General features: G+C 39.1%; 1 protein-coding gene across 12 annotated transcripts in view; it reads right to left on the reverse strand.

Annotated features, from left to right (window-relative positions):
• The window catches only part of Syne1 (spectrin repeat containing nuclear envelope protein 1), a 444,430-nt gene that overhangs the window by 358,109 nt on the left and 59,336 nt on the right, over positions 1–26,985 (reverse strand). For 8 of the 12 annotated variants that reach the window (XM_029482408.1, XM_029482406.1, XM_029482404.1 and 5 more), the window contains exons 5-13: positions 25,783–25,803; positions 25,205–25,297; positions 23,793–23,971; positions 19,977–20,173; positions 16,368–16,477; positions 12,259–12,306; positions 9,194–9,301; positions 4,862–4,999; positions 3,547–3,711 (exon numbers count right to left, since the gene is read on the reverse strand). In XM_029482408.1, the coding sequence (XP_029338268.1) occupies positions 3,547–3,711; positions 4,862–4,999; positions 9,194–9,301; positions 12,259–12,306; positions 16,368–16,477; positions 19,977–20,173; positions 23,793–23,971; positions 25,205–25,297; positions 25,783–25,803 (1,059 nt within the window). The remainder of the gene's footprint in view (positions 1–3,546; positions 3,712–4,861; positions 5,000–9,193; positions 9,302–12,258; positions 12,307–16,367; positions 16,478–19,976; positions 20,174–23,792; positions 23,972–25,204; positions 25,298–25,782; positions 25,804–26,985) is intronic. The other 4 variants (XM_029482403.1, XM_029482399.1, XM_029482401.1 and 1 more) reach the window with 2 other exon arrangements.

Here is a 26,985-nt window from a genome sequence, read left to right on the forward strand (position 1 = left end):
ACCCGGGGATCCATCCCATAATCAGCCTCCAAACGCTGACACCATTGCATATGCCAGCAAGACTTTGCTGAAAGGACCCTGATATAGCTGTCTCTTGTGAGGGTATGCCAGTACCTGGCAAACACAGAAGTTGATGCTCACAGTCAGCTATTGGATGGAATACAGGGCCCCCAATGGAGGAGCTAGAGAAAGTACCTAAGGAGCTAAAGGGATCTGCAACCCTATAGGTAGAACAACAGTATGAACTAACCAGTACCCCAGAGCTCTTGACTCTCGATGCATATGTAGCAGAAGATGGCCCAGTCGACCATTATTGGGAAGAGAGGCCCCTTGGTCTTGCAAACTTTATATGCCTCAGTACAGGGGAACGCCAGGGCCAAGAAGTGGAAGTGGGTGGGTAGGGGAGGGGGGCCAAGGGTATGGGGGACTTTTGGGATAGCATTTAAAATGTAAATGAAGAAAATAAATAAATAAATAAATAGATAAATAGATAAATAGATAAATAGATAAATAGATAAATAAATAAATATCTATCTCCACACTGTCAAAGAAATACATAGAATGAATATTCGGTAACAATGCTTCCCAAAAGAGCCATAGAATATCTAACAAAGTTCCAGCACCAGACACGAGAAGGCCTCTTTTGAGTCCCTTTGTCAGAGTTATCCAAAAGACTCTGAAAATATCGCATTCTACTGGTATTGCCCTAGTTGTCCTCGCTGGTAGAAGATAAGTCCCTAATGTTGAGGACACTATGCACTACAGACACAGGGTCCAGAGTTTCCTGAGCTATAACTGACTTGAATACCTCCTCCCTGAGGAATAGCTTTGATGGGACCAGATGCCACCATGTAAACTTCCAAGGAAGAGAGTCAACAGCCCTACCCAGAATGATGTCTTTGAACCATAACAATGACTAGCACATCACTGTCCCCGTAACGGTACAGTAGTGGCACATACACCTTGGTGGTAACCTACAACTCTGTAATTGTTAAGGCACCATTGAATAAAAGGGATACTTGACCTGGCACTGGAAATTTAGCTAACTACCTGGGGCAAGTGAAGTCAAAGGACTTAAAAGAGGACCAACAACCACCACTTTACTAAGTCAACATATTCCCTAAATACATTCTAAAATATTTATCCTTGTACCGCAGATAAGAGTAGCTTTCTGAGCTCATTAAGGAAACCTCTCTTTGCAGCAAATGGAGACCACTAGAGAAAGCCACAACCAATCAAAATGCAGACTTGAGGATTCTAGACCTAGCTGATATGGCTAGAACACAACTCCCACATCTTCAGTTTAGGAATCATTAAAAAGAGAAGAACACAGAGATTTTTTTTAAGATCCAAAAGAACCAGAAATTTGCTGAGAGATTGTGTCTCCTAGAAATGTCAGAGAAGCCATATCCATGAAGTCTCACCAACATGACTGCCTAAACATGAGCTGAACAAGGGTAACAACAATAGGCATGCAGATAGGCAAAGCAAAATGTAAAGCAGTCTTAATGCAGAAGAGGAAAAACTTACAAGACCTGAACTCTAGACAAAGATCAAGGGCTGCTGAGCTCCAGAGAAGTAGCATGCCAAATAGTTATGCAGTGCAAGATGGTCAGCTCTGAAAACATACACATACAATTAGCATTATAAGAACTGAGCAAGCTCTGTCAATGTATTTAGGAACATATGCACACACATAAAATAACATCTAAAGAAAAGGGGCATGAATTTGAAAGAGAGCAAGGGAAATATACATGGGAAGGTTTGGAGGGAGGAAAGGAAAGCAGGAAATGATGTAATTATTATCCCCAAAACACAAAGAATATTTTTTTTAAAAAAACATAGATTGAAAGTGAAAGAAAAAAATATTTCAGACAAATTGAATCTGAATATCTGACAGATCAATATGATATAACTCAATGATTTATGAAATCTAAAATGTTAAAGTCACAGGAGCATGCTGGTTACCAAATATGATCAGGGCCAGCAGCAGAGAATAGATAGGGACAGGAAGGTTGTATTAAAAGGGCAAAGAAGGGACAAGCTCAGGTGTCTCCATCTCAGCACTGTGACACACTTTCAATAATGAATACTCATAATTGTTAAAAGTGATAGAAAATAGTCTCAAAGAAGTTTGTAAGGCGATGGATACACTAAGCTGTGCTAACTGTTTCAGTTTGCTACATGACAATAAGACCTGCACATACACACAATCATCACATCAATTAAGTAAACCTTCAGAAAATTTAAAAACTTGAAATGCTACAGGTGCTAAACATATCTCAGGGAAATATAAGTGTAAATGGAGGCAAGTAATGGTGACATTTGTGACTGGCTGTGCAACATGGCAATATCAGAGGGCTTGATGGGCTAGCCTTGGACTGTGTCTACTGACTTCAAATGACATGGAATTTATCTATGCATCAGAATTCCAAAACCAGTGTCTCAGAGGCATGAAAACAATGTACCATGAATTTGTTTTTTTTTTTAAACAGATAAAAGTATTACCTTCAGGTAACTAAAAACACATCAAGCATTTGGCAGAAAATATATATCTTGACAACATATAGAAATCTCTATGTATTAGCTAGTTTCCATTTATATGCTAAAACCAAAGCACTAAAATCTTAATGTTTGTCAATCGAAAAATAGCATGTTTAATGAGTTAAGCCTGTATCATTACAAAATATTTGACAACAGTCATACATTAACCACACACATGACTTGTAGGTCATTGAAGTCCTTAACTGTATCTCGAGCCTCTACTCCTCATGTACAACCACAGCACCAGGACTGGAAGCTTTTGTTTATCATCCTTTGAGAAAGAATATGCATGTGAAGTATGGAGCCGATGGTCACATGAATTATATGAATTCATACGGTCTGTAAGCTTATTTTTTTTTATAAAAACAGAACCGATAGCATCAGGAATAAAGATGGATGCAGATACAAAAATCTGCCCTAGAATTATTGGGAAATATCTTAGGAAATTAATGTACTGAAATTGTCAGGATGGGTTTAGGCTAGGAAGATGCAGATTAGAGTACCTCCAAGGAGGAAGTGTGTGAACCACATAGGATGGATGCTTTGAGGAGCACATTGGTGCAGGTTCTGGTGAGGATACATCTCCAGAGACTCCAGGACTGTCATGCTGGAAAAGTTTCTGTGGTGGTTTGAATGAAGATGGTCCCTAGAGGTTCGTGTATTTGAGTACTTTGTCCCTAGTTAGTGGAACTGTTTTTGAAGGATTAGGATTATGGCCTCATTGGGGGAGGTGTGACATTGGTTGGACATTGAAATTTCAAAAGCTCATCCCTCTCCATTAGTTCTCCCTCACTCCTTCCTGCTGTGGATCAGATGGAAGTTCTCAGCTACTGCTTCAGCACCATTCCTGTCTCCTGTTGCCATAATCCCCTTTGCATGGATGCTAACCATCTGGAAAAATGAGCACCAAATTAAATGCTTTCTTTTGTAATTCGCCTTATTCATGATGCTTTGCCAGGATAATAGAAAGGTAATTCAGACAGTCTCTGAGCATGATTTTACCTTATGTTGCTCAAGTTTCCGTTGGATTGTGTTTGCTGTTTCCTCATGAACCTGCTGAATGGTGATCTCTTCTCTCAGGGCCACCTCTGCCCTGTATAGCCAAGCACCTATAGTGCCCAGAGGTGCAGGGAGAGATTTATCCAGCTGTATATGCCAATCGAAGAGCTGAAACAGAATAGAATGCCTCTGGTATAGAAGACAATTCCTAAACTTCCTCTAAATGAACTTTTAAAAATCTACAAAAGGCTCAAAGAGAGTCTGGGAAGAGCTCCGAGGCAAGTGCTCACCACATAAGCACAAGGACCCAGATTTGATTCCCAGGACCCACACAAGAGCCTGGGGTTGGTGGCATCTGCTTGTAATCAATCCCAGCTCAAAACGGGGTAAAGACAGGTATATCCCTGGGCTGCATGCAAGCCACCCTTCTCCAGTCAAGTCTTTAAATGGCAGTTCTATGAGAATTACAGATGTGCACATTCAACTTTTTATATGGTTCTTAGGAATTGGATGTAGATTATCAAGGCTCATGCAATAAGTGCTTTTATTCACTAGAATTCTGGATTTCCATCCCTGTATCTGTCTTTTCATAGGTGTCCCATGGATTGAACTCAGGTCTTTAAGCTTGTGTGGCAAGAACTTATACCAATTGAGCTCTTTGTCCAGAAACATTTTTTTCTCCATTTCTTCCATTTTCTCAGATTCCCAAGTACCACTTCCTGGTCTATAGAAATTCCAGCTTAGAAACCATCCTTATTTCTCAATAAAGTATGTAGGTAATGTGACATTATCAAATTAAACAACATGGTAAATTCAAGTAAAATATCTCTATTAATGTTAGCAGAGGTTTAGAGCTTAGACATTTCTAAGGTTAAGATCTGAGGAAGGATGTTGATATTAACTAGATCAAGCAGCATTTCCTCTCTGTTAGGAGTGATCAGACAATCAGAGATGCCTCAATGACAGAGCATGAGCTTGCCTCTTGGCACAGGAAGGTCCTGAGCTGCTCACAAAATAAGATTACAGATTATGAGAAATGTTGATATTCCAGGAAGTCTCTAAGGCAAAAGTCAGCTGTTCTAAACAACTGGAAAGTAAAGTCTGGAAGGAGACAGAAGCCAGGAGGTCTTCCAGCTCTGTCTAGCTCATGGAAGTCCTGTTTGGCATGGGAAGGCAAGAAAGGAAGTGCCAGAGCAAGCATATCCAGAAGTGTCCAGGGCAGCCTCACCAGAGGGCAGCATTTTGTGTACTGATGCCATATGAAAGATGGTACACACAGCTTGGTGAAGACACACAAATGCACATGAAGCTAACTCACCCGGGATGACACTCTCTCCCAGCACTGCTTGACCAAGGCTTGGTCGAGTGTCAGTTTGCCATCTCTTTGCAATGGCTGTATTATATGCTCCACCTGTTTCCTTTTCATTTCATATTGAACTCTGAAGTGCTTAAATGACTAAAAGAGGAAACAGAAACAGTACAGCAATGAGTTCCCAAAAGCAAAAGCAAAGAAACCATAGCTCCTAGGTAACAGTTATTTACCTTTGGAGAGCACTCCACTATGTTGTTGGTAATGTTACCAGCGGCAGCTATGACACTAAGCCTGCCTAAGACCTTGACGGTGTTAGCTACTATCTACACATCCCTCTGGTTCTATACACACACACACACACACACACACACACACACACACACACACACACGGCATTCCAGAAGTGATTTGACAGAGACAAATAGAAAAACAGGACTAATGCCCAGAAAGTATGAAGTCTGCACAGAAATAGGTGAAATTGATACTGACTGAGCTCACCAGACCCAGAAAGACAAACACGGGGAATTCTCTTGTGTATGTGGATCTTCCCTTTGGATACTTGGTTTTGTGTATTTAACCTGGAGTCCATGTGGAATCTAGGAACTGGGAATCAGCCACTGAAGGCAGACACCTAATGGGTGGGGTTAGTATAGCATGGACAGAATGAATATAGAGTATTGGGGGGGGGTGATCAAGCACGGAAGGGGGTGGGGCACAAGACAATAAAGTATTAGAGCAAGAATTGACTAAAATGAAGGCCATGTACAAAAGTTATATGGAAGCCTATGGTCTTCCACCCCACCCCCCAATTCAATTAGAGACAGTACTCTCCAATTGAATATACTCAGGGTTAAAGGGCTACGTTAGGATAGAGGTTTTGGGGAGAGGAGAAAGAAGGGGTGATTTAACCAAAACTAAAGATACATGATGAGGTCTTATGAAATCAGCTAGTTTGAAATATTTTATAAACATATATACACATATATAAACATACATAGCATAAATTATAATACATTATATTATATTTATTATATTATACACACACATATAAAAGGAATTTTGACTAGAAGTATCCTGCATAGGTAGACAATGCTGTACTCAGAAGGCATGGGTTGCAAAATAAAGGTCTAAGTGGTCACGCATAAGCTACCTTCCCATGAGTTATGGCATCCAAAACAATACAGGTAATACCCACTGTTTTGTCTGCCATAACTAGATGGTAAGACCCTATTGCTGAAGACACCACTAACTTTGGTTACAGGAAATATAGAAATCGACCTAACACTGATCAAGAAACTTACCCAGTGCTAATGGGTACTATGAAGGCTGATAAGAGAAAAGACATCAGCGGTCTTATCCAGTGGTGAGTGCTGCATGCTACAATACTGGCTCACTGCTGTGCCCAGTGTTGTGCCCACTGGTGTGGCAGTGGCATGCTGTGTTTGCGAAGGTTAACTAAGTGCTTCCTGATTGTGTCCACTCTACAGGAGGGATCTCGTGTCTGTTATATAAAAGTAGTCAAACCCCTATGACTGTGGAGATTATAGATCCTCGCTGGAGAGACTAGCATTATTTCTGCTAAATGGACATGCTGTCAAACTGAGTTCTAAGTAGTCTGGTTTTGCCTGTAGTTCTGGGCTGCTCTCAGTTTTCCAGAGAAGCTTCTTTTTCCAGTGGGCTGTGGCAAGTGAGGAGATTCACCACTAGTCACAGTGAAGGGTATAAGCAATTCTGATGTTCTGCTGTGCAGAGGTCATCTACACGAATATCTTCATCATCTATGTCAGCCATCCGTGGACCAGGAAACTTCATCAAAGAGAGCAGGAGCACGTAATAGCTAGTGGATGTGAAAAGAAGCCTGTGGAGTGCTTGTGTCTGGACATGGCATGCTGTTGTACTTACTGACCGGCTGCAGCTATGGTTACCTACACAACATCAAGCCATTCATACTTCCAGCATGGATGGGAGATAGGCGCCTGAGCCCCACTCTTAGCTGAAGAGCTAGTGACCAGTAAGAGCTCCTAGGAGAGGGAGGGTCATCTTTCTTGTGGCTGGCAGCTGGGAGTTGCTTTTGCTCCAGTTTGTGATCACACACACACAGAGGTAGCACTAACTGGAGTCAAGGGGTTGTCAATAACAGCAATAAATAAAAGAGGACATGAAGATGGGGTACAATGGGGTGTGGGGCACTAGGAGGCTTAGTGGTGGATGAATATATATTGTCTGATACACAAAACTTTTAAAGAGTAAAACTGTTATTTAAAAGTATATTTAAAACATTGAAAAGGACTAATCCTAGTGGAGTCGTTTATGAACCAGTTCATGTTTGTCAGAAAAGCATAGTCAAATATAAGTATGAGTTTATATATATATATATATGACCAAATAGTTGATTTTTCAATAAATGTTATTATTTATAATATATCATGTTAAATATTATAATGTTATCATATATATTACATGCCAACTAATGCTGAATTAAACATAACTAGATTTACATTTAAGCAATCACATGTAACGAGACTTACTTTGGGGCCTTATTATTTATATAATAATCACTTAATTTTACACCATGAAATTCTTAAACATGCCACAGTATATTTAAAACTCATCATTTAGACTTAGCCATAGGCTTGATACAAACATAAAAATAATCACTGTGAAGTTGCTCTTTTTCTTATAATAAACTAGCACATCTACAGAGTGATTTTATTCATATATGTGAATTGAAAATAACCATCTACTGTAAATTTGCACATCTCAAATATGACTCCACATCCAGTTGTGAATCGGAAATGCCATTAAGATGTACAATTAAATTACAGAGCAGGGGGAAGGCCATACAGAGCTCAGCAGATTCTGGAAATAATTTCACTTATAAACATGCAAATTCCCTTGAAGAACATTGAGGGGGAGTTGAACTCATATTTGACCATAAACTCATGAAATACTAAAGACATCAAAATGTACAAGCGATCTTTAATTTTGTCCTGCGGAATTCTGTGTGGAAAACCTTGAGCTGTGTTAGCTCTGCTGAGTCCAATGAAGAAAATACAGATTACGTAATGGGAAAGATGGGAAAGAGAGTTTTCACTGGATGCTGCTGCTCATGTGTACAGGACACTTTCTTCTCATGCTTTGTTGGGGTTTTTGCTTGTTTGTTTGTTTTGTTTTGTTTTTCTGGTTCACTCTTCTCTCGTAGAATAATGCCTGTTCGGTAGGGAGCTTGATTTCTTGGAATTTAGCGTTAATGGCTTGTGCTACAGCTAAAACTTACCAACAAGCAAAACAAACACACCCCTGTTTCTGTACTTTGTACTCAGTTTTCTGGTTTAATTGTTTTACAATGAAGTGCATCACTGCAAATTTTGGGGGGCGGGGGGGTGGGGGAAATAAGAAAATTATACTGAATTTCAAAGCAAAAGAATCCATGGAAACTAGGCACAAAGTTATTGATTTTCCAAGTTAAAAAAAATAACAAAGATGGCAACTGAATTTAGGTATGTTTATACGAGTTTATAACGTCCCACATTCACATCATTAAGTGCTTTATCATCTACCGTGTTGGATGGCTCATGTCACTGTAACACTGTAACTTTTTGGTAGAAAAATGGGGGGGGGGGAGGATGACTGAAATGTAACAGGGTGGAGTACGTGAGAGGATGTTGCTCGAAATGTGTTATATTTCACTTGCAGAGTAAAATGAAGTGGAATTTGAAACAGGAGGAAAACAGCAACTCGGCAGGGAAGAAGTCACAACTTTTTAATGGGAAAAACTTGCTGTTACAAGATCTTCTGGGAAGTGTGAATTGAAAGCAGAAAGTCAGCTTGGGGCTTTGTAAAGAGACTGGACACAGCTCTCTGACCTCAGCTCAAGAGCAACTGTCTTAAGCAGGACAGGTCACAGTAGAATCTCCTTCCCTCCGAGAACCCTTGGCAAATACACCTGCTGCAATTCCTTCTTAAATTCCATTTATTTCAGCAGTACTCTTTGGTGTCAAGTCAGCTACTCATTTTAGAGGATTATTATGTCAGCTGACATCTGTAAGCCCGAACGGTCTTTGTAAACAATGACTCTGTGTTTTTGTTCTGTGCTATGGGTAAGATTGAGCTGTCAAAAATTTAATACCTCAAGCCTCTGTACTGAGGACATAGTGTAATTTAAAATTACCCTCTACCATAGCACTGTTCTTTTTTCAAAATTAATATAATGTGTGTTACTTATCTAAAGATTTGTCTCATTATTATAATTTGGAAGATTAGGCATATATTGTATGACATATCTTCATCTCATCCATGAAAAGTGTTGGAAAAATCTAAATCTCTTTTCACACTTACCTGATATTTGTCCTGCAGACTTGATTCGGTCATCTGTGCCCTCGTAAAATCTCTCTCAAATTGTTCTATCCAAACTTTTGTTTCCTTCAAAATTTGTCTGTCATCCCTCTGGAAGCCAAGAAGCAATGCAATGTTATTAGTAACTGTAAAATTAATCCATGATTATAATTAGTATTTAGTACACACCAGGTATTGCCCATCTTTCTTCAGTATGAGAAACAAAACTGATTCTAGATAAAAACCTTTTTAAATACTAAAATTATCTTCCATCTGTTTCCCCCTCATCATTAAGAAAATTTAGTTTGGGCTTAAGTTACTGTGCTAACTTATTAATAAGAAAAAAATGCCCAAAACAGAACCTGCAACCAAAATATACAAAAAAAGGAGTGATATCGGGAGTAGAAGCCTGAGGGTTGCTTCCCAAAACTTGAGTGTTGGGCTGGAGAGATGGCTCAGTAGTTAAGAGCACTGACTGCTCTTCCAGAGGTCCTGAGTTCAATTCCCAGCAACCACATGGTGGCTCACAACCATCTGAAATTGGATCTGATGCTCTCTTGGGTGTGTCTGAAGACAACTACAGTGTACATAAAATAAATAAACAATTCTTTAAAAATGCCAAATTATGGGAGTTGATAATCCAAGGGACTGCTGTGGCTGGGGTAAATTTTGGTTGTTAATGGTTGTCTGTTGTCATGGTAGCTTTAGACAAATCATTCATATTGCTATTTTAAGTATGCTATTACTACATTTACTAGATACATAGAAAACACACCTAGACTGTTCAGTACTGTTTTCCTTGCTGCATGATTCCTACTATAGCATTATCAATTCATCTTCAGAATCAAATTCCAGTTTTCATTTACCCACTCACATCCAAAAATAAAAAGCAGGGACATCCTAGTAGCCCTGAAGTGAAAATTGTAATTTTTCCTGGGATTTCATTTTTTATATGAATGTCAAGGTAAATAGAAACAGACTTTACAGGATTTTTTTCTGTTAACATGTACATGGCTTTCAACTACAGCATCTCCCTGGCTTGACTGATCTATCATACATCCTTTCTGTGGTTTGGGCAATAATTGAGGTCACCTATTGCTACACACAAAGGATAGGGATAGACACACAACATTTGTAAGATCCATGACTTGGTTCATCATTATGTCTTGTAGATGAGGTTTTTTTTTTTTTAATCGAACACGTATTCCCCTCTTTTCTGAGATCTTCTCTGGCATGTTTTTCCTGACATACAAGTCTGAACTAGGAGTTGCCTGTGTTGGTTCATCTTGACATGTAAAAGGTCTGACACTGATCTGGAGGGATGTAAAAGGTCTGACACTCATCTGGAGGGATCAGGACAACCAGGATGATGAGCAGACACCCACTGGATCAACACTCAACACACACTTCCTGCCTCAATAGATGTGGGAAAGGTCCAAGAATTTTTATCATAAACAAATGTTCCAGTGAGCCTGAGGCTGCTGGTTAGCAACCTGCAGAGCCACATAGAGGACTCTCCTCTACAAACCTCTATATCCATCCAGCTCAATGTCTGACATTGTTTTCTATCTCCAGCAGCTAATATGATGCTTGGAACTCAGTATCTTTCAACAGATGAGTATGGAATAATGATTATTCAGTAGTATATTTATTATGAAAAGCCTGAAACAGGGGCCAGACTGCAAAGCTTTATTTCTCATCGATGATGTTCTTTGGAAGAGCAGGTGAGTGTAATCAAAGATCACCTTTTCTTCTTGGGTAGCTTTCATGCTCACAAATGAACTAGTGATGACTGTACAGTTGTGGCCTCACAGGGGAAATGCCCCTCATCTGTCTCCTGGGAAGGAGAGGTCAGTGTGGCCACTCATCTTCTCTGGCCTTTGTCACAGTCATCTTCCCTGACTTCTGTCACAGTGAACTGTGAATGTTACTGATAGCCTCCTCTAGTAGCTATCTTGTCAGCCTCTGTTTTTGACACACACTGGAAACTGGGCCTGAGAGCAGCTGCTGGTTACTAACTGAAATTACGCCACGAATCATCTGAGGACTGTGCTCAGATATGACTGCAATAGAGGCTCTCCGGCAGCCCCCTGATGGTAGTAGGGAAGAGACAAACCACCTGAAAAGAGAGATGCAGATATGTTTACATTCAAACATCTCTCTTTGTAGGAAGGAAATGAAGCTCAATAAAATACCAGGAGTCTCAGAAACTATTGGCTGAGTGGCTCTTCTTCAAATGGTCATTTTTGCATGCAATTAAAGGACAGGAAGGTCTGTTTGCCTACAGAGGGTACTACTTCATGCCCAACACATAATTTGAAGCAGCTAAACTGTGAGAATTCCCTTCAAATCTCTCTCCCTCTATCTTTTAAACACAAAGGCACACTAATATTTTTGTGTCATACATGTTCACATAGGCAAAAAGTTATGTTGCGTGGATCATGCATTCAAGATAATTTAATACTTGACACAAAATTAATTACTTATAGCTTTCTAATGTGTGTTGGTAGAAGTCCAGGACCTAGGAGTTATATAAAGAAATATGGAAAGTTAAAAGGTAGGCTAAGCACCTTACAACTTGCACAGGAGCAAGAATTAAAATATTTATTCTGCAAATACTTCTAAGCGCTTACTTCATATATGGACTTTGCTGAGCCCCATGACCCAATATTGATGCAAAGTCATATGAGGAAATGCAGACGGAGGACACACTGGATCTTTCCCTTTCTCAATGGTTTTCTGCCTAATAGCTTAAGATATTGAAATAGTCATCTCACTTGACTTCTACTTGTCTACATCATATTGCCAAAACCCAACATAACCATTAAACATCTCTCTGTAGTAGTGCTATGAAGTCTGGCATTTGATACCATGTTGTAATTAAGAGTTAGTGGGCTGAGGTTGGCACTAATGTTTAGTTGCACAGACAATATTATTTGTTGTGTTAGACAGTAAAGGAGTTGACATGATGGAGATGTTAAAAGGAATGTGTGCATGAAAAAAATACACACAGAGGAATGATGCAGAAGCTAAGGAGCGAAGAGTATTTAAGACTCCTCAAATCTTACCTTAGATTGTATATAATTTGCAAAAGATGAGTAAACTGGAAATATTTCCTAACAATATGAAAATATATAGACACATAATATAAATCAAGAACAACATCATGTAAGAAAAGATGAAAATCATTGGTCAGCTATCTGTTCCATTGGTAGACAATAATTTAAGGGATAAAATCACATATAATGTTTGTATAGCTTCCACCAAGCCACTGAAATTAGCTGGCCAGTGATGTTTTATTTAGCTTGAAATATGCATGTGTGGCGATGCATATAATTTGTAAAGTTGCTTTAAAATAACTTCAAATACTGTAGGTGGAATATGTAAGAAAAAAATTGTATAGACTTGCATTTCTTCTGTAAATACACAGTCAGGATATGCTTCGCTCTGTTGGGACCATGGATAAGACTGTGCTTACCTTCTGAGGGGAGTCAGTAATATTCTGAGTGGAAAAAAAATGACTGGAAGTTTATTAGGCAGTTGACTGAGTCAATTGGCCTCTTTTATTCATTTATGACTGAGTACAAATTGCCCAAGGAATATCTTATATGCAAAAGTTTCTTTGTTGGTGTTATTGGCCAAAGAATGTCATGGTAAATGAATACTTCCAGTCAGAAAATGTATATGTAAATGAATTATATTTATATATTAATGTTACATATTATACCATGTGTGTGAGCATGTGTGTATATAAATATGCATATATTTACATTTTACCTACTTAGTGCATATGTAAGGATTGGCAGGGGAGTGCATACTTCCATGGCAGGTATGGAGGTCAGAGGGCAATTTGCAGGAGTCAGGTTTCTCCTACCCTGTGGGTCCAGGGATTTCAGCTTAGATCATCAGGCTTGGCAGACCTCTTTACCACTGTGCCAACCCGCTGGACCAAAAAATTCATATTTTAAATACATTTATAACATATTTCATTTAATTAGCATCATAGAGGGGATAGAAAAATCAAATGTACAAAAATGATCTGGCATTATTTAAAAACAGACTAAGAAATTTACTAAGACCCAAGTAACTTTGTACCAAAGGCTCTGAAGGGCCTGCACGTGTTACTCTACTACAGACATCAGTAAAAATCTGCAAAATTCATTCACACCATCATTGACAAATACAAGCTCTAAAACATATTTTATTATTAAAATATCCAGCTTTCTTGGCTTATCTTCTACATATAAAATCCCAAAGCAAAGGACAAAGTTTATAAAGCATTTTCTAAAACATTTATAAAAACATTTTCCTAAAATTAATTTAAAGATGACCTGGAGGATGTCATCCAAGTCTTCCTATTATAAAACCAATGAAGAAAATATTTTTAAATAGTCAAAATGTATTGTTACATTATTGCTAATCTCTTAATATTGAGGTCTCATTAGTGAAGCATATTAAAAAAGTGTGTATCCACTGTGTGTGTTCTCTCTGTGTGTTTTCTGTGCCTGTGTGTACTTTGAGTATATTTTCTATGTGTATATGACCTGTGTACATGTTGTACATGTATGTGTGTATGTGTGTGTTGTACATGTATATGTGTGTATGTGTGTGTTGTACATGTATATGTGTATGTGTGTGTTGAACATGTATATGTGTGTATGTGTGTGTTGTACATGTATATGTGTGTATGTGTGTGTTGTACATGTATATGTGTGTATGTGTGTGTTGTACATGTATGTGTGTGTATATGTGTGTTGTACATGTATATGTGTGTATGTATTTCTGCTCTTTAAGAATTTTTGCCTTACACTCTTGGTCAGAGGCATTATCTTTTGATCATCAGATGTCTCTAGCCCATGGAATGCCATGAAGTAGGTAAAATGTAAACATATGCACAAACATACCCATATATATACATAGTCACATACATATATAATATATATAATATAATATTTATATATAATATATGCTATTTATTTATTTATTTATTTGTTTATTTATTTATAAATTTTTAACTGGAAGTATACGTTTACCATGCCATTCTGTCTAAAAAGTTCTTTTTAAAAAAAAATTGGTTGTTTTATTTATTTACATTTCAAATGCCCCCCTTCCTGGTTTCTCTTCTGCAAACCCCCTACCCCATCCTCCCTTCCCCCTGCCTCTATGAAGGTGCTCCCCCACTCACCCACCCACTCCTGCCTTGCCACCCTAGCATCCTTCTACGCTGGGGCATCAAGCCCACAGGGCCAAGGGCCTCCACTGATGCCAGATAAGGCCGTCCTCTGCTACATATGCAGTTGGATCCAGGGATCCCTCCGTGTATAATCCCTCCGTGTATACTCTTTGGTTGGTGGTTTAGTCCCTGGGAGCTGTAGGGGGTCAGGTTAGTTGATATTGTTGTTTTTCCTATGAGATTGCAATCCCGTTCAGCTCACAACTGAAAAGACTGTTCTTATCAAAGACATGCCCACTAGAAAAACTGAAAACCCAGATCACTCATAAATGTACCTGGGGAGCATACAAAAGCAAGCTGGAAACCTGTGTTGTGTGGAAATCCAGTACTTTAAATAAAATTCCTCACTTACACAGGAACTTGCAAGTCCAGGTTTACCATCAAAACCTGGAGACCTGAGCTACCATGCCCTAGTGTGGAGCTACCCTAGCAAGTGCACAGCCTTCATTTGAGTCTTTCCTGTGCTTCTCGGAAACATTTGCTTTACAATCACAATAAACTGCTCTAGTAGTGGGTCTCTTCCTGGATGCTAGAAAGAACAACAACAAAAGTTTCCCCAATCTATAGTTCTAGAAAGCACAGTTCTACCAAGCACTCTATTAACTTGGCCCAAGAGCATCCTGAAAGAAACTGCAGCTTCTCTCCATCCTATCCTGAATCACTGACTTGATCTTTAGCACAATATATGTTGTTGCAAACTTAACTTCTGTTCCCTTACTGTTTCTTTCTTAGACCTGTTTATAAGATTTTATTGTTTATTTATTTATAACTAATGAAAAATACATTTGTTGTTTACTCCCTTAAAAACAATTGCTTTATATGCATTCTCTTGATACTCTCCAACAGCTCCCAAACTGCAGTTGAAATCTGGGAAATGGACACCAAGGCATCTCAGAAACCCATTCATCATTTGCTCTGCAGGATTTAGACTTAAAATAAAATTGGAACTTTGTGGCAAATCCATTGTGCTGTAGTATAAAAGAATGCAATAGAAGTTTCAAGTATCAGAACATTAGAACATTGTGTCCATCGGTGTTTATATCCTCAGATACGAGGCATCTGCTATGTTGAAATGAATGCCAGCTGAACAGGCTTTCTTCCCGGAAGCTTGAACAAGACTTCAAACACCACTGACAATTTGAAATTCAAATGAGAATAGGAGTTCCACTCCTGAAAATAATCTTATAAGAAAAATTCATCCTGCTATTTGTCATAGATAATTGGAAATTTGCAATGTTTAAATTTATACAATTAGATTATTGTCCATGCATACAGTGATCTGCACAGAGTTTTTTTTCATATTAACAGAAAAATAACTACGGTTATTTTTCTAAACAACTGAAGTATGGGTACTGTGATTTTTTTCTAAAATGCTATGACAGAAATATTTCCAGAATTAATAACAACATAATCCTCTGGTTTACATTTCCCAGAACAGATTCTATCTAGAAGGTCAAATACATTTTCTTTTTGTCCACAATTTTAAATTTTATGACAGTGACTATAGGTCATCTGAGCATGCTAAGAAGTGAAAATGTCATTTAAATTATTGAAAGCTAAAAAATCTAATCACAATGAGCAATTAGAATTTGTGTGAATTATTCCTTACTTTCATGTTTGCTATGATACATAAACTTTGAAATTCTAAATTAAATTGCAGCAGATTAAGTAGAAGGAACTTCCAGACTACATGTATACTTGAAGTGATCTATTAGAATCTTAAACTGGTGCCTCTCCTTAATTTCAATTTCGTTATAATGTTCTCTCTGATGCACCTGGCATAAGTGCCAGAGAAATCTTTGCTAACCCCATCTTATATACACTATTTATTCTTTACTCAATTGCAACTATTTTGGTCTCACATTACAGTTCAGTCTGCTTCACTTTTTAAAAACTTTATGCATGCATAAGTGTGTGTTCTCCTCAGAGACGACGAATACCTACATCATCCTCTTGCCCATCACAGCCTGCACCGTGAATGTCAGGGTATTGTGTTAAGAACTGGGCCACGTAAGTCATGATAGACTTCTCATCTGGCTTGTCCACATCCACATCTGTAAAAATAAAACTCAAATATAAGTTAATTCTCCCTTCAGATGTTTGTTAGTATAAGTTTTGAAATATAGTTACTGTACCTCAAACTCCTACCCTGTACCAAGCAGAAAACAAACTTACTGGTAAGAACAGTTTAGTCTACATGATACTGAGTGGAAATTTAATCACACCTGTAAGCAACATTTTTGAGAGAGAGCTTTTGGGGAAATAGCACATGCTCTTGGTAGGTCATTTCAAGACAAATTAATCATTCATCCAAGATGCTGCACGATTACTTAGGCACCTGTCAGTTAATAAACATGCAATAACACGTCAAACTGGAAACCCGAGTGAGCATGTGGGATCAAAATGCCCGAATGTGTAACACTCACGATGGCTTGCATAGTCATAAATGTTCTTGCCCATCACAAAGAACCTGTCGCGATACATTGTGCTCTACCTGATTTCTCAGAGAGCTTCTTCACTGTAGAGTGCTCCAAATTACAGTAACTTAGACAGAGTCTCTCTTGAAAGACAGCCTTAAAGCATTTCAATCATGGTTGTTGAAGCTCCTGATGTTTATGCAAAACCAGCATAAGTCAGGCAAAAATGTTTATATACTCAGTAATTATAAATAGGGAAGAGGAGCTATATAAGCCATTCAGATGTAACTAAGTGTATTGCAAAGCAATGTATGCAGCCAGAAGCAAATGAAACAAACTCCAAATGCCACAATCAAATACAAAATTAACTCATTAGTTTATAAAGATGTGGGGCAATGGGCTATGCACAGACAGCCTGGTCTCCAGTCAAGCTGAGGTCTTCAACCCTGTTAGGACCCGTGGTTGGTAATTTCCACCTACATGGAACAGAAGGCATTTGATCATGTCTCCTGGACCCCCAGCTCTTGTTGAAGTTACCGCCCCCACAGCCCCCACAAGAGAAGCATGTGGCTAGTAGTTATGTAGACAGTGTCCCAAGCTCCTGGCATTCTGGCTAGACTCCTCCACAGTTACCTAGCAACAGCAAGATAGCAGCCCACTATAAGAGGGGCTGCTTGGCCCCTCATCACTCTTTTTAAGCTTTCTTACTCTCTAGCCTTTCTTCTCTCTCTTTCTTTTCTCCCATTCTCTCCTCATGGCCATGGCCTGCCTCTCCCTCTCTCTTTCTACCTTCTCTCTTTCCCCGTGTCTTTCTACAATAAAGCTCTAAAACCATAGACTGTCTCTGATCATGAAGGCCCTTGGTACTTGAACAAAGGGATAGATTTTCCCAGGAGGCCTTCCTACACTGCAGCCATGGACTGAACTAAGGACTCTCACTTGCTTGGGAACCACCCAGCGCACTGCCCCACCCCCTTCCCCCGGGTGCCCTCTTCCTTTATCTCCAGGGCAGAGTGCAGCCAGGGGCCCCTATTCTGTTCTCAGAATCTCTGCTGTATACAGCCTGGGATGTCAGAGACTAAAAACCTGATACCTGGGGCTTCCCCTTGTCCAACACCTGCCATGTGGGGTCAGTGGTCTAACAAAGCCAGATGCTCACCCTGGGCTGCGTGGAAAGCAACCAGCAGTCCCCCTATGTCCACCCCACCAGAACACAGGAACTCTGGCCGGACATGGGCACTCTCTTCTACTCCCCTCTTCCCCCACACCCATGGCCCCGCACAAAGACCCCTTTAGACTTCAGATGTCTTTTCTAGAGACCGTTAATGTGGGACCTAAAAAGTGACACAACTCCCATGAGTCACTAAGGAAACAAAAGATCTGAAATCCCTGAGATGCCTTAAATGTAAATTTTTCAACATCAAGATCCCTGATGTAGATACAATGTGAAGAGGGAGTAAAATTACTTCAAGAAATGTGAAGAGAAAGAAAATCTATATTTAATGTATGACATATGCTGTGACGTAATAAATTTTTATGATTCTGTGTAATTTATCCATACCTAAGATTCCATTGTGTGTGTATTATGAATGTATGCAAACTACTATCATGGGTATTATTCTATTTTAATCTAGATCCTTCATTCAACCAGGGATTTTCCTGGGCCTCTCATCTCAGAGTGAGCCCATACAGGTCTCTGTGAGGTTTCTTGGAAATGCAATAAAATCTTGTGTGTTGTAGAGGTACGAGCTCATTCTGAAATCTCATTTGCAACAAATTTGTATTTACTGTTTATATTTATACATTAATTAGTAGAAAGTCCATAATTGCCAAGCAAATAAAAAATTATCTATAGCAGTTGGATAATCTAATTTGATGTTTTAAATTTACCATAATAAACAACTTACTCGTTTATTAACACTCATTGAATGAATCAGAATTATCTCTGGAGGATTGAAAGAACCAAGTGTATTTCTAAAATGTCTTTGAATGGCTAGCCTTTCCAATCATGTGCCAAACAACTGGAATGATGAATATGAGTTTCCATGGTGAACTTTGTTGATCAGTGGGTACTTAGTACTTCTAAGTGCTTTTTTTGATATTTCTGTTTTGATCCCTTCTTTTCTGATCTTTCTTTTCTGAACTTCTATTTTTTCAAGATTTTGGTGATTTATAGGTAATTATTTCAACAGCTCTCCTCCCTCACAGATCTACCATGAAATCCTTTTTAGCAGATTTTCTTTTAAAAAAAAATTGAGAATTTCATACAATATAATTTAATCATATTCAAACTCCAACTCCTCCCAGATCCACTTTTACCTCCCTACCCTCAAACTTCATGTCCCTTAAAAAAATAACCTATCAGATCAATTTGCATTGCCCATATATTCCTGGTGTAGCGCTATCTACAGGAGCATGGTTGATCTACCAGAAACTCCACCCTTAGAGGAAAGTGACTCTCCCATTCCCAGAAGCCATCAACTGTCTGTAGTTCCTTAGTTATGGATGGCATGTATTCATGAGCTCAATGTTACAATGCTGACTGATCTGATCTTGTGCAGACAACCCAAGCACAGCTGTTGTGAGTTCATGAGTACAGTGGTCCTGTTGTTCTGAAAGGTACTGCTCAATCCTATTCTCCCCAGTGACTAACTCTTACAAGCTTTCTGCCATCTCTTCTACATGTTCCCTTACCCCAGGGGAGGTGGGAAGGATACAGATTTATGTGGAGGGTGAAGGGGGCAGACTTTACTGATATTGATTCTTAGCACTTTGATCAACTGTGTTTTTGCATTAACCACATTCTACTCCTCCAAGAAACTTTGATGAGGCCTCAGAGCTACATGATCTTTGGGTATTTGAGAAATATGAATTTAGAGCCATCAACAGGATATTTTAAGCTCTGTTCACAAGGTTGATATGCCAATGGCAAAGAGGTGTTTGGAGTATTGAGATCATAGTCTCTTCCTCAATAGGGTGACAAATAGACCTTGGAAACTTATCATTCCTTTGTGTACTCTTCGGGGCCCTGTTTCTTAATGGGATCTCAAAATTCATGAAATGTGTGGATTGGGTACATGCAAATATGCTACAGCCTACATATGTCAGTTGAGGATCGTTCGATTGTTTGGTGTACCTTCAGGATCAAGCAGTCTGGGGATGCCCAGTTGTGTTTCAGCGATCGTGAAGGCGTCCTCCAGGTTTTCTCTGTTAGATCTAGTCTTCACCTTCTCCAGGTCCACCAGGTCAGGCTGGATAGCATGGATGACTGAATGAAAGGCCAACCCAGTTCTCCAACTCTTCCCGAAGTCTTTTACTTCTATTCCCATCTGCCTTATTGTGATAAACAGAGAAAACAACATCACCATCCAAACTGGTAACACTAACATAGCACTTTATGGTTTTGAACAAACCCAGTCATTTTAACCAGAGATGTACCATGTCAATCAAAGACATGGTAAAGCAATCAAATTTTTTATAATTATTAAGATGAACAAATTTTAATGACATATTTTTCTTTCTTTTCCTTCCCTCTTTTCCTTTCTTCTTTTCTTAATTTTCCTTGAGAGAGTCTTATGAAGTAGTTCAGTTTGGACCTGCCAATTCTCTTGTCTCACACTTCTGACTGACTGAATTGGAGGTGAATCTTACCATGAGCTATTTTCTAAACAATATATTTTCATTATTATTATAGACACTTAAAACACATTTTATGCTTGCTTTTGTAATGCAAATAGAATTAAAATGTGTGAAAATTTTTCTAAAAGGGAAAAATATTAAGATGTAAAATAGAATGAGTCTCACTTTGTCCTTTGAGCACAGGTTTTAATAGATGATGTATTTAAGTCATGTCAAGTACATTATAGAATACACAGACAAATCAATACAATCACATATACAAGTCAGTGCAGCACATATGCAAATCAACACAGAACATATACAAATTGACGCAGTTCCATATGCAAATCAATGTCATGCACTTATGTTGACTACATTATATAGCACTTACTTTACTAATTAAATGGCCTACAGTCTCTCTCTCTCTCTCTCTCTTTCTCTCTCTCTCTAATTTTCTTGAGGGAAATGTCCTAGTGGTGAATCTTTTTTTTTTTTTTGGTGGTAAATTTGATCGATGCAAAACCAGTTCTAATTGATGCAGTTGTTCAAGCTGGTGATAACATTTTCTTATTGAAAATAGAAGCAGCACACTCTTGCAGTGCGTGTGTAACTTACCAAGTATAATGGTAGCTCAGAAAGAGAATGTCAGAGATGATACTGAGCATGGGCAGAACCTTGTGGCTCAGGGTAAAAGCTACACACACCAGCACTTAGGTCACACTTGGCAAATACAATCTTCCATAGTTTCTTTTCTGAAAAAATGGTCTCAATAGGCCAGTGAAACAGCTAAGCTGGTAAAAGCACTTGCTCTGAAAGCCAGGCCACCAAGCTTAGTTTGATCCTACAAGGGAGAGAACCACAGCCCAGGGGTTGTTCTCAGGTTTCCACATGAATGCAGTGCCATAACCAACCCCCCCCTCTCTCTCTCACACACACACACACAGAGTCAATAAGTCAATTAATAAATTTGAATTAAAAAAATTGTCTTGTTAACTTTATAGATGTTTCTAAATGAAACAGAAACATTATTTAGTTTTTAGCAGGTTCTCGGGGTTTTCATGAAATATAGACTCTGAAACACTCATGGGTAACTTGATAAAGTTGTTAAGTGCCTTCCAATCATAACCTGAAAAGTACAAACTTGGTTCTCAAACATACTGCATCAGTATACACTGTAAAAATGTAAGTGCTAGGGGCTGGAGAGATGACTCAGAGGTTAAGAGCACTGCTCTTCCAGAAGACCTGAGGTCAATTCCCAGCAACTACATGGTGGCTCACAACCATCTATAATGGGATCTGATGCCCTCTTCTGGTGTGTCTGAAGATAGCAACAGTGTACTCATATATAATAAATAAATAAATCTTTAAAAAAATGTAAGTGCTAAAAGTAGCACCTTGAACAACTGTTTACTATAAAATAAATATGGTAGAACTATCTGCTAATGCTTTTGTAAATATAAAGCAGATTTGAATAGTCTCTTAACTAATTAGTTTCTACTTTCCCAGTATATATGTAATTTTTTTTTCCAGCAGACATCTGATACCCGCTACACTCCATCCCTGTTTTCTGCTGATTTGAATATTACCTCTCCATCTTGCTCCTTACACTCTGCCTTTGCTCACATTTCTACATGTGAAGCGTTTGTCTCATTAGGTGACTACAAATTAGTCTTTAACAGACTACATTTGTAGTAACAGAATATGTAAGCAAGCTAATGAATAGTCACCATATAATTAACTTTTTCTGACTTTTCTTGGACTTACATTATTCAAATGAAACATATACTGTTTCCTTAAATATATACTATCTTAGAGTAAGTGGACCCTGATGTATACATACACGTATATATATTTAAAGACAAGACAAGAAAAAAATTTTCACTGATACCAGTAGGCAAGTTACAGGCATAACCTTGATGTGCCACAATACTGATATTCATGCCAGCCTCCGTCATATAAGCAGATCGTGATGAATACAAGCAGGAGACCACCAGCCTGCCTAGGCTGTGTCTGCTCTCTGTCCAGTAAGACTGCAGTAGATGCAGGGGTGCCCAATATGGTTCCAATAAAGTAGTACATAAGCCATGCAGGAGGGCTTCCAAATTTAGCTTCTACTATCGACTATAAAGAGAAGCAGAACTTTACTTTTGGAAACATTTCTATGACATCTGAGTCATAGCCTCCCAAGTTGGAAAACCACCAACACATTTTAAAAGCTAGTCAAGCCCACATACATTACTAATATTAATTACATCCTCTCTGCCCAGTTCCTTCCTGCTGAATTTTGTTCTTTGAACATTTTAAAAAAAAATGAGCTCCCTCTATTTAGTGCCCCAATATTTCAGAATAAGGTCTTGTTTATAACTATGTTCCAGAAGTAGATAATTGGATTCAGATTGGCCTTTATGCAAGCAAACCTGGGAGAAAACAAATTTGTTTTCTGTGTCATTGAGGAAGAAGAAATGAAAATATCACTTTTAGGTGAAAAAACTTATCCTCGGTATCAGCAAGTCACAAAACAGTCATGACCATCAAACCCCATGAAATCTGCTAAAAGAAGATGCTAACATTACTTTACTTATATCCATGCTAATAAAAATGTAGACCTATGTAAATTTAGGTTGCATAAAATAATGCTAGAGTCGATAGAAAATTCAGTGTTCCAGATAAAGACCAAAGCAGAAAAATGGGGGCGGGGGCGGGGTGGGGGGAGGAAGGTGTCTAGGGAGTTTCAGGAAATGCTAAGTTTTTTCCCCAGGATCTAACCCTAAGCTTACATTGCCATTAATTAGAACACAATGATTTAATGAAGGGGTAAGCACATATGAACTTTTTGAAATATTTTTAAATGAGAGTTGAAATTCAGAACAACAGCCTAATTAGAATTAGCCTTCAAGCTATGAATCAAAGGTGGATGATAAATCCATTTTATGAATCTGGCTTAATCACATAAGTGAAGAATGAATTTTATTACAGTGTTTTCCTGGAGTGTGAGTGTGACTGTATGCTGTATTCAGGTTTTACTACCCTGGGAGTGCTCCCTGGTATGCATGTGGAGGCCCAAAGGACAATTTGGAGTGTTTCTCTCCTTTCTATTCTCCTGGGATCTAACTCATGTCATCAGGCTTCCAAGCAAGTGGTTTTACTGGTTGAGCCATCTGGGTATTTACATGTGTGTTTCTAGTTTAATTAGAGGAGAGTGAAACAATGCTTGAAGCAAGAATGCTCATACAAATGTCACTTCCAATTTCACAACCACGGGCAGCAGTGAGAACATTCAATTGGCCTAGAGACTATTACTAGGTTTCAGGTTAAGCAGACCATTGACACTTACTTGCCTGCTGTGTGCTGGACCCACTTTAATAGAGTTTTCTTGGCATTTCCCTGGATCTTGGTAGCCACCTTTCGTTTGCTGGGTGGGCTGGCAGTCTCGGTGCTGACCATGCTGTCCACAGAGGAAGCACTGCTGGACAGAGACTGCAGCTGTGGTAGGTTGCTGGTCAACTCTTCTATCTGTGTTTGAGAGCAAACAGAAAACAGTTCAAGTGACCCTTGCTCATCTTTTCTCAGAGCTTACATGCTAATGGAGAATGATTAATCTGAACATCCTATATACCCCTGAAAAAATATTAGTTCTTATAGGCTATGGTTGATATCTTAGCCTTTTTTAAAAATTACTTTTTAAAGGCTTATTTACTTTATTTGGGGTGTATGAATGTTTGTTTTCATGTATGTATATGCACCATGTGTGCCTGTGGAGGCCAGAGGAGGTCATCAGATCTCCTGAAATTGGAGTTATAGAAGGTTATGAACAGGCATGTGGGAGCTGGGAACTGAACCCTGGTCTTCTAGAGAAGCAGCCAGTGCTCTTAACTACTGAGCCATCTCTCCAACCCTTTTCGTCTTTCTTATTGCCTTGCTGGGTATATCTTACACACATCTCTGTTTAAGATACTTATTTTCCTATATTTATTCACTGTTTATTTCTATATATATTAACTAGCTGAGTGGATACATTAGTGGTATAGTTTGAGCTGTTTCATTAAGGTTAGGAGATGTGTCCCTTGTGTGGTGATATTGAGGGGTACCGATGTATTCAAAAGTAGATCCTTGAAGGAACCACTTGGGGGAGCCACATTGGGAAGGAGCTGCTGAGTCTTAGGGTTAGTTCTCAGGAGTGCAAGCCTTTTGCCTCTCTTGTCTCTATGATCTCTCATCATGTCACTTTTCTTTCCTTTTCATGCCCCTGCCATGATGTCACTGCCATGGTGTGATGAAGCAAGGAGCCCTTTCCAAAGCTGCCACATGTTGTCCTGTTCTTTATAAACAGAGCCTTGGTTGTTTTATCATACCAATGAAAAAGAGACTGATGTAATTAATAATGTAAAATCTAGTGGTTACTTAGTCTAAAGACAAAGGCAGGTTAATTTCCCCCAACCATGTTTAATAGGACTTAAAATGCTCCCTGCCCAGGTAAATATAAAGCATTTTCCTAAGCTCTTTATATGCTTCTCATATCTCCACTATGACATGATTACTTCTGGCTGCCTTTGCTTTCTTTTATAAGGGTAGAGGGTTCACACATGACACACTGGAGTGGGGAAAGCAGAACATTTTCTCTTACAATATGAATGCTTGTGCGTCAAGATTTAACCAAAGGGCATGGAAAAGAGAACATTTTGAACATCTGCCACCCTTTCCCTCTTTGATGTTGCATCAGGCAAAATACCAAATGTAATAAAATACCTGGAAATACAGGATAATGGTCCACATCAGCCCAAGAACGATTGATGGTCGGCCATCAGCAATATCAGTAGCATTAATGTTGACTAATTTAATCTGTTTAAAAAGAAAAGTTGTGCTCATAATTTACCAGACTATTGTGACTCATTTGATGGTGCAATAATTAAGGTGTTGTTAGACAAGAATAGCATTTGGTCATGCCTATGTTCTGGCACACACAGAAAAAAGGAAGCCATAGAGACAAACAGGCACATGGGTTCAGGAAATTTTCAGGAGCATTTGTTAAACTTACAAACTGAAAACAAATATAAGATAGACCTCAAATTTTTATTTCGTTTAAAGTTAGAAAACATAACAATGTAGCACCATGCAAGGAATTGCAAAAAAAAAAAAAAAAGTCAACAAACAAAAAGAACCACTTATTCTTCATATATTTAGAAGTTGACTAAAGAAAAAGAAATCGTGGTAGGTAGCATTAAAAGATAAATTTACTTTGATGCTTTTTACCAAACAGCAGAGAAGTTTAGGTTCTCCTTTACCTATAAAAGTCAGCAGTTGAAATCTCTAAAATGTGTACTAACCGGTGATCCTCTGTACATGGACTGACATGAAAAACAAAAAGAGAAAATAATGTGCGCATGGGAACAAACTACAACAGTATTCAGTTGTCATTGGAGACAAAGGGTAGACCAGTTAGCCCAGTTGTCAGGGAGTGAGATTTAGGAAGAAATAGAGGAAAGTCGGGTAGCTGCAGGACAGAGATCATTAGCTCCCTGGGGTGAAAACACAGAGCCTTGAGGGTAGAGTTGTTTGCCCATACTTATTCCTGATGCTTTTCCAACTATAAAAGTTATTTTCTAAGGAGTGCTATAAGCTTAGAGAGCGAGTCACTCTGTCAGTCACCCAGCATGCAAATAGTGTTGCTCAATACTCTTCCCACAATCCCTAGCAAAGACAGGAAAAGGCTATCCACAGCATCTCGGACTCTTTGCTCAGTAACTCTCAGCCAGGTTTTCAAAGAATATATCATTAACAAAGTTCAGAAGTTTATAAATACTTTTCTTGATTAAAAGTTTGACAGACAAGGGGAGGGCTCTGCCAGAGTAAGTGAGGGAACCATCTTTGGTACCTAGTCCCTCATAGATTAGTCTAAGCAGGTGAGAGTGCAGACTACATAAGTGACACAGCTTCTGGGACAGGTAGAATCAACACAACTTCTGGAACACACCCCGTTTCAGGCTCCAGACATCCGGGCACCTTCCCTGTCAGAAGAGAGGAGTCCTCCTGGGAGGGCTCTTTCAGAGCAGGTGAGGGAGCCATCTTGGGTCCTGGGTCCCTCAGAGACCAGTCTGCTCAGGTCAGCTCACAGACTGCAAAGGACGAGCTGACTGCAGAAGCTACACAGCTTCAGGGACAGACTCCGTTTCGGGCTCTAGACATCCAGGCACCTTCCCCACCAGAGGAGAGGTGTCTGCCTGGGAGGGCTCTGACCACCAGAGTACATGAGAGAGCCATCATGTGCCCCACGTCCCTCGGAAATCAGTCTGTGCAGGTGAGCTTGCAGACTGCAGAGGCAAGACATCTTCTGGGACAGGCCCTGTTCCGGGCCTTCATCTTCAACCAGGAGGCAGGTCTGAATGCCAGATATTTGTACAGCTTCCCTGAAAGAGGAGAGCTTGCCTACAGAGAGTACTCTGACCACTGAGACTCAGGAGACATCTAGAATCCCAGGTCTGCTGACAAAGGCTAACAGAATCACAGGAGGAGCAAGCTCCAACCAGAGA

Source organism: Mus caroli, chromosome 10, assembly GCF_900094665.2.
Source record: "Mus caroli chromosome 10, CAROLI_EIJ_v1.1, whole genome shotgun sequence".
Taxonomy (NCBI): Eukaryota; Metazoa; Chordata; class Mammalia; order Rodentia; family Muridae; genus Mus; species Mus caroli.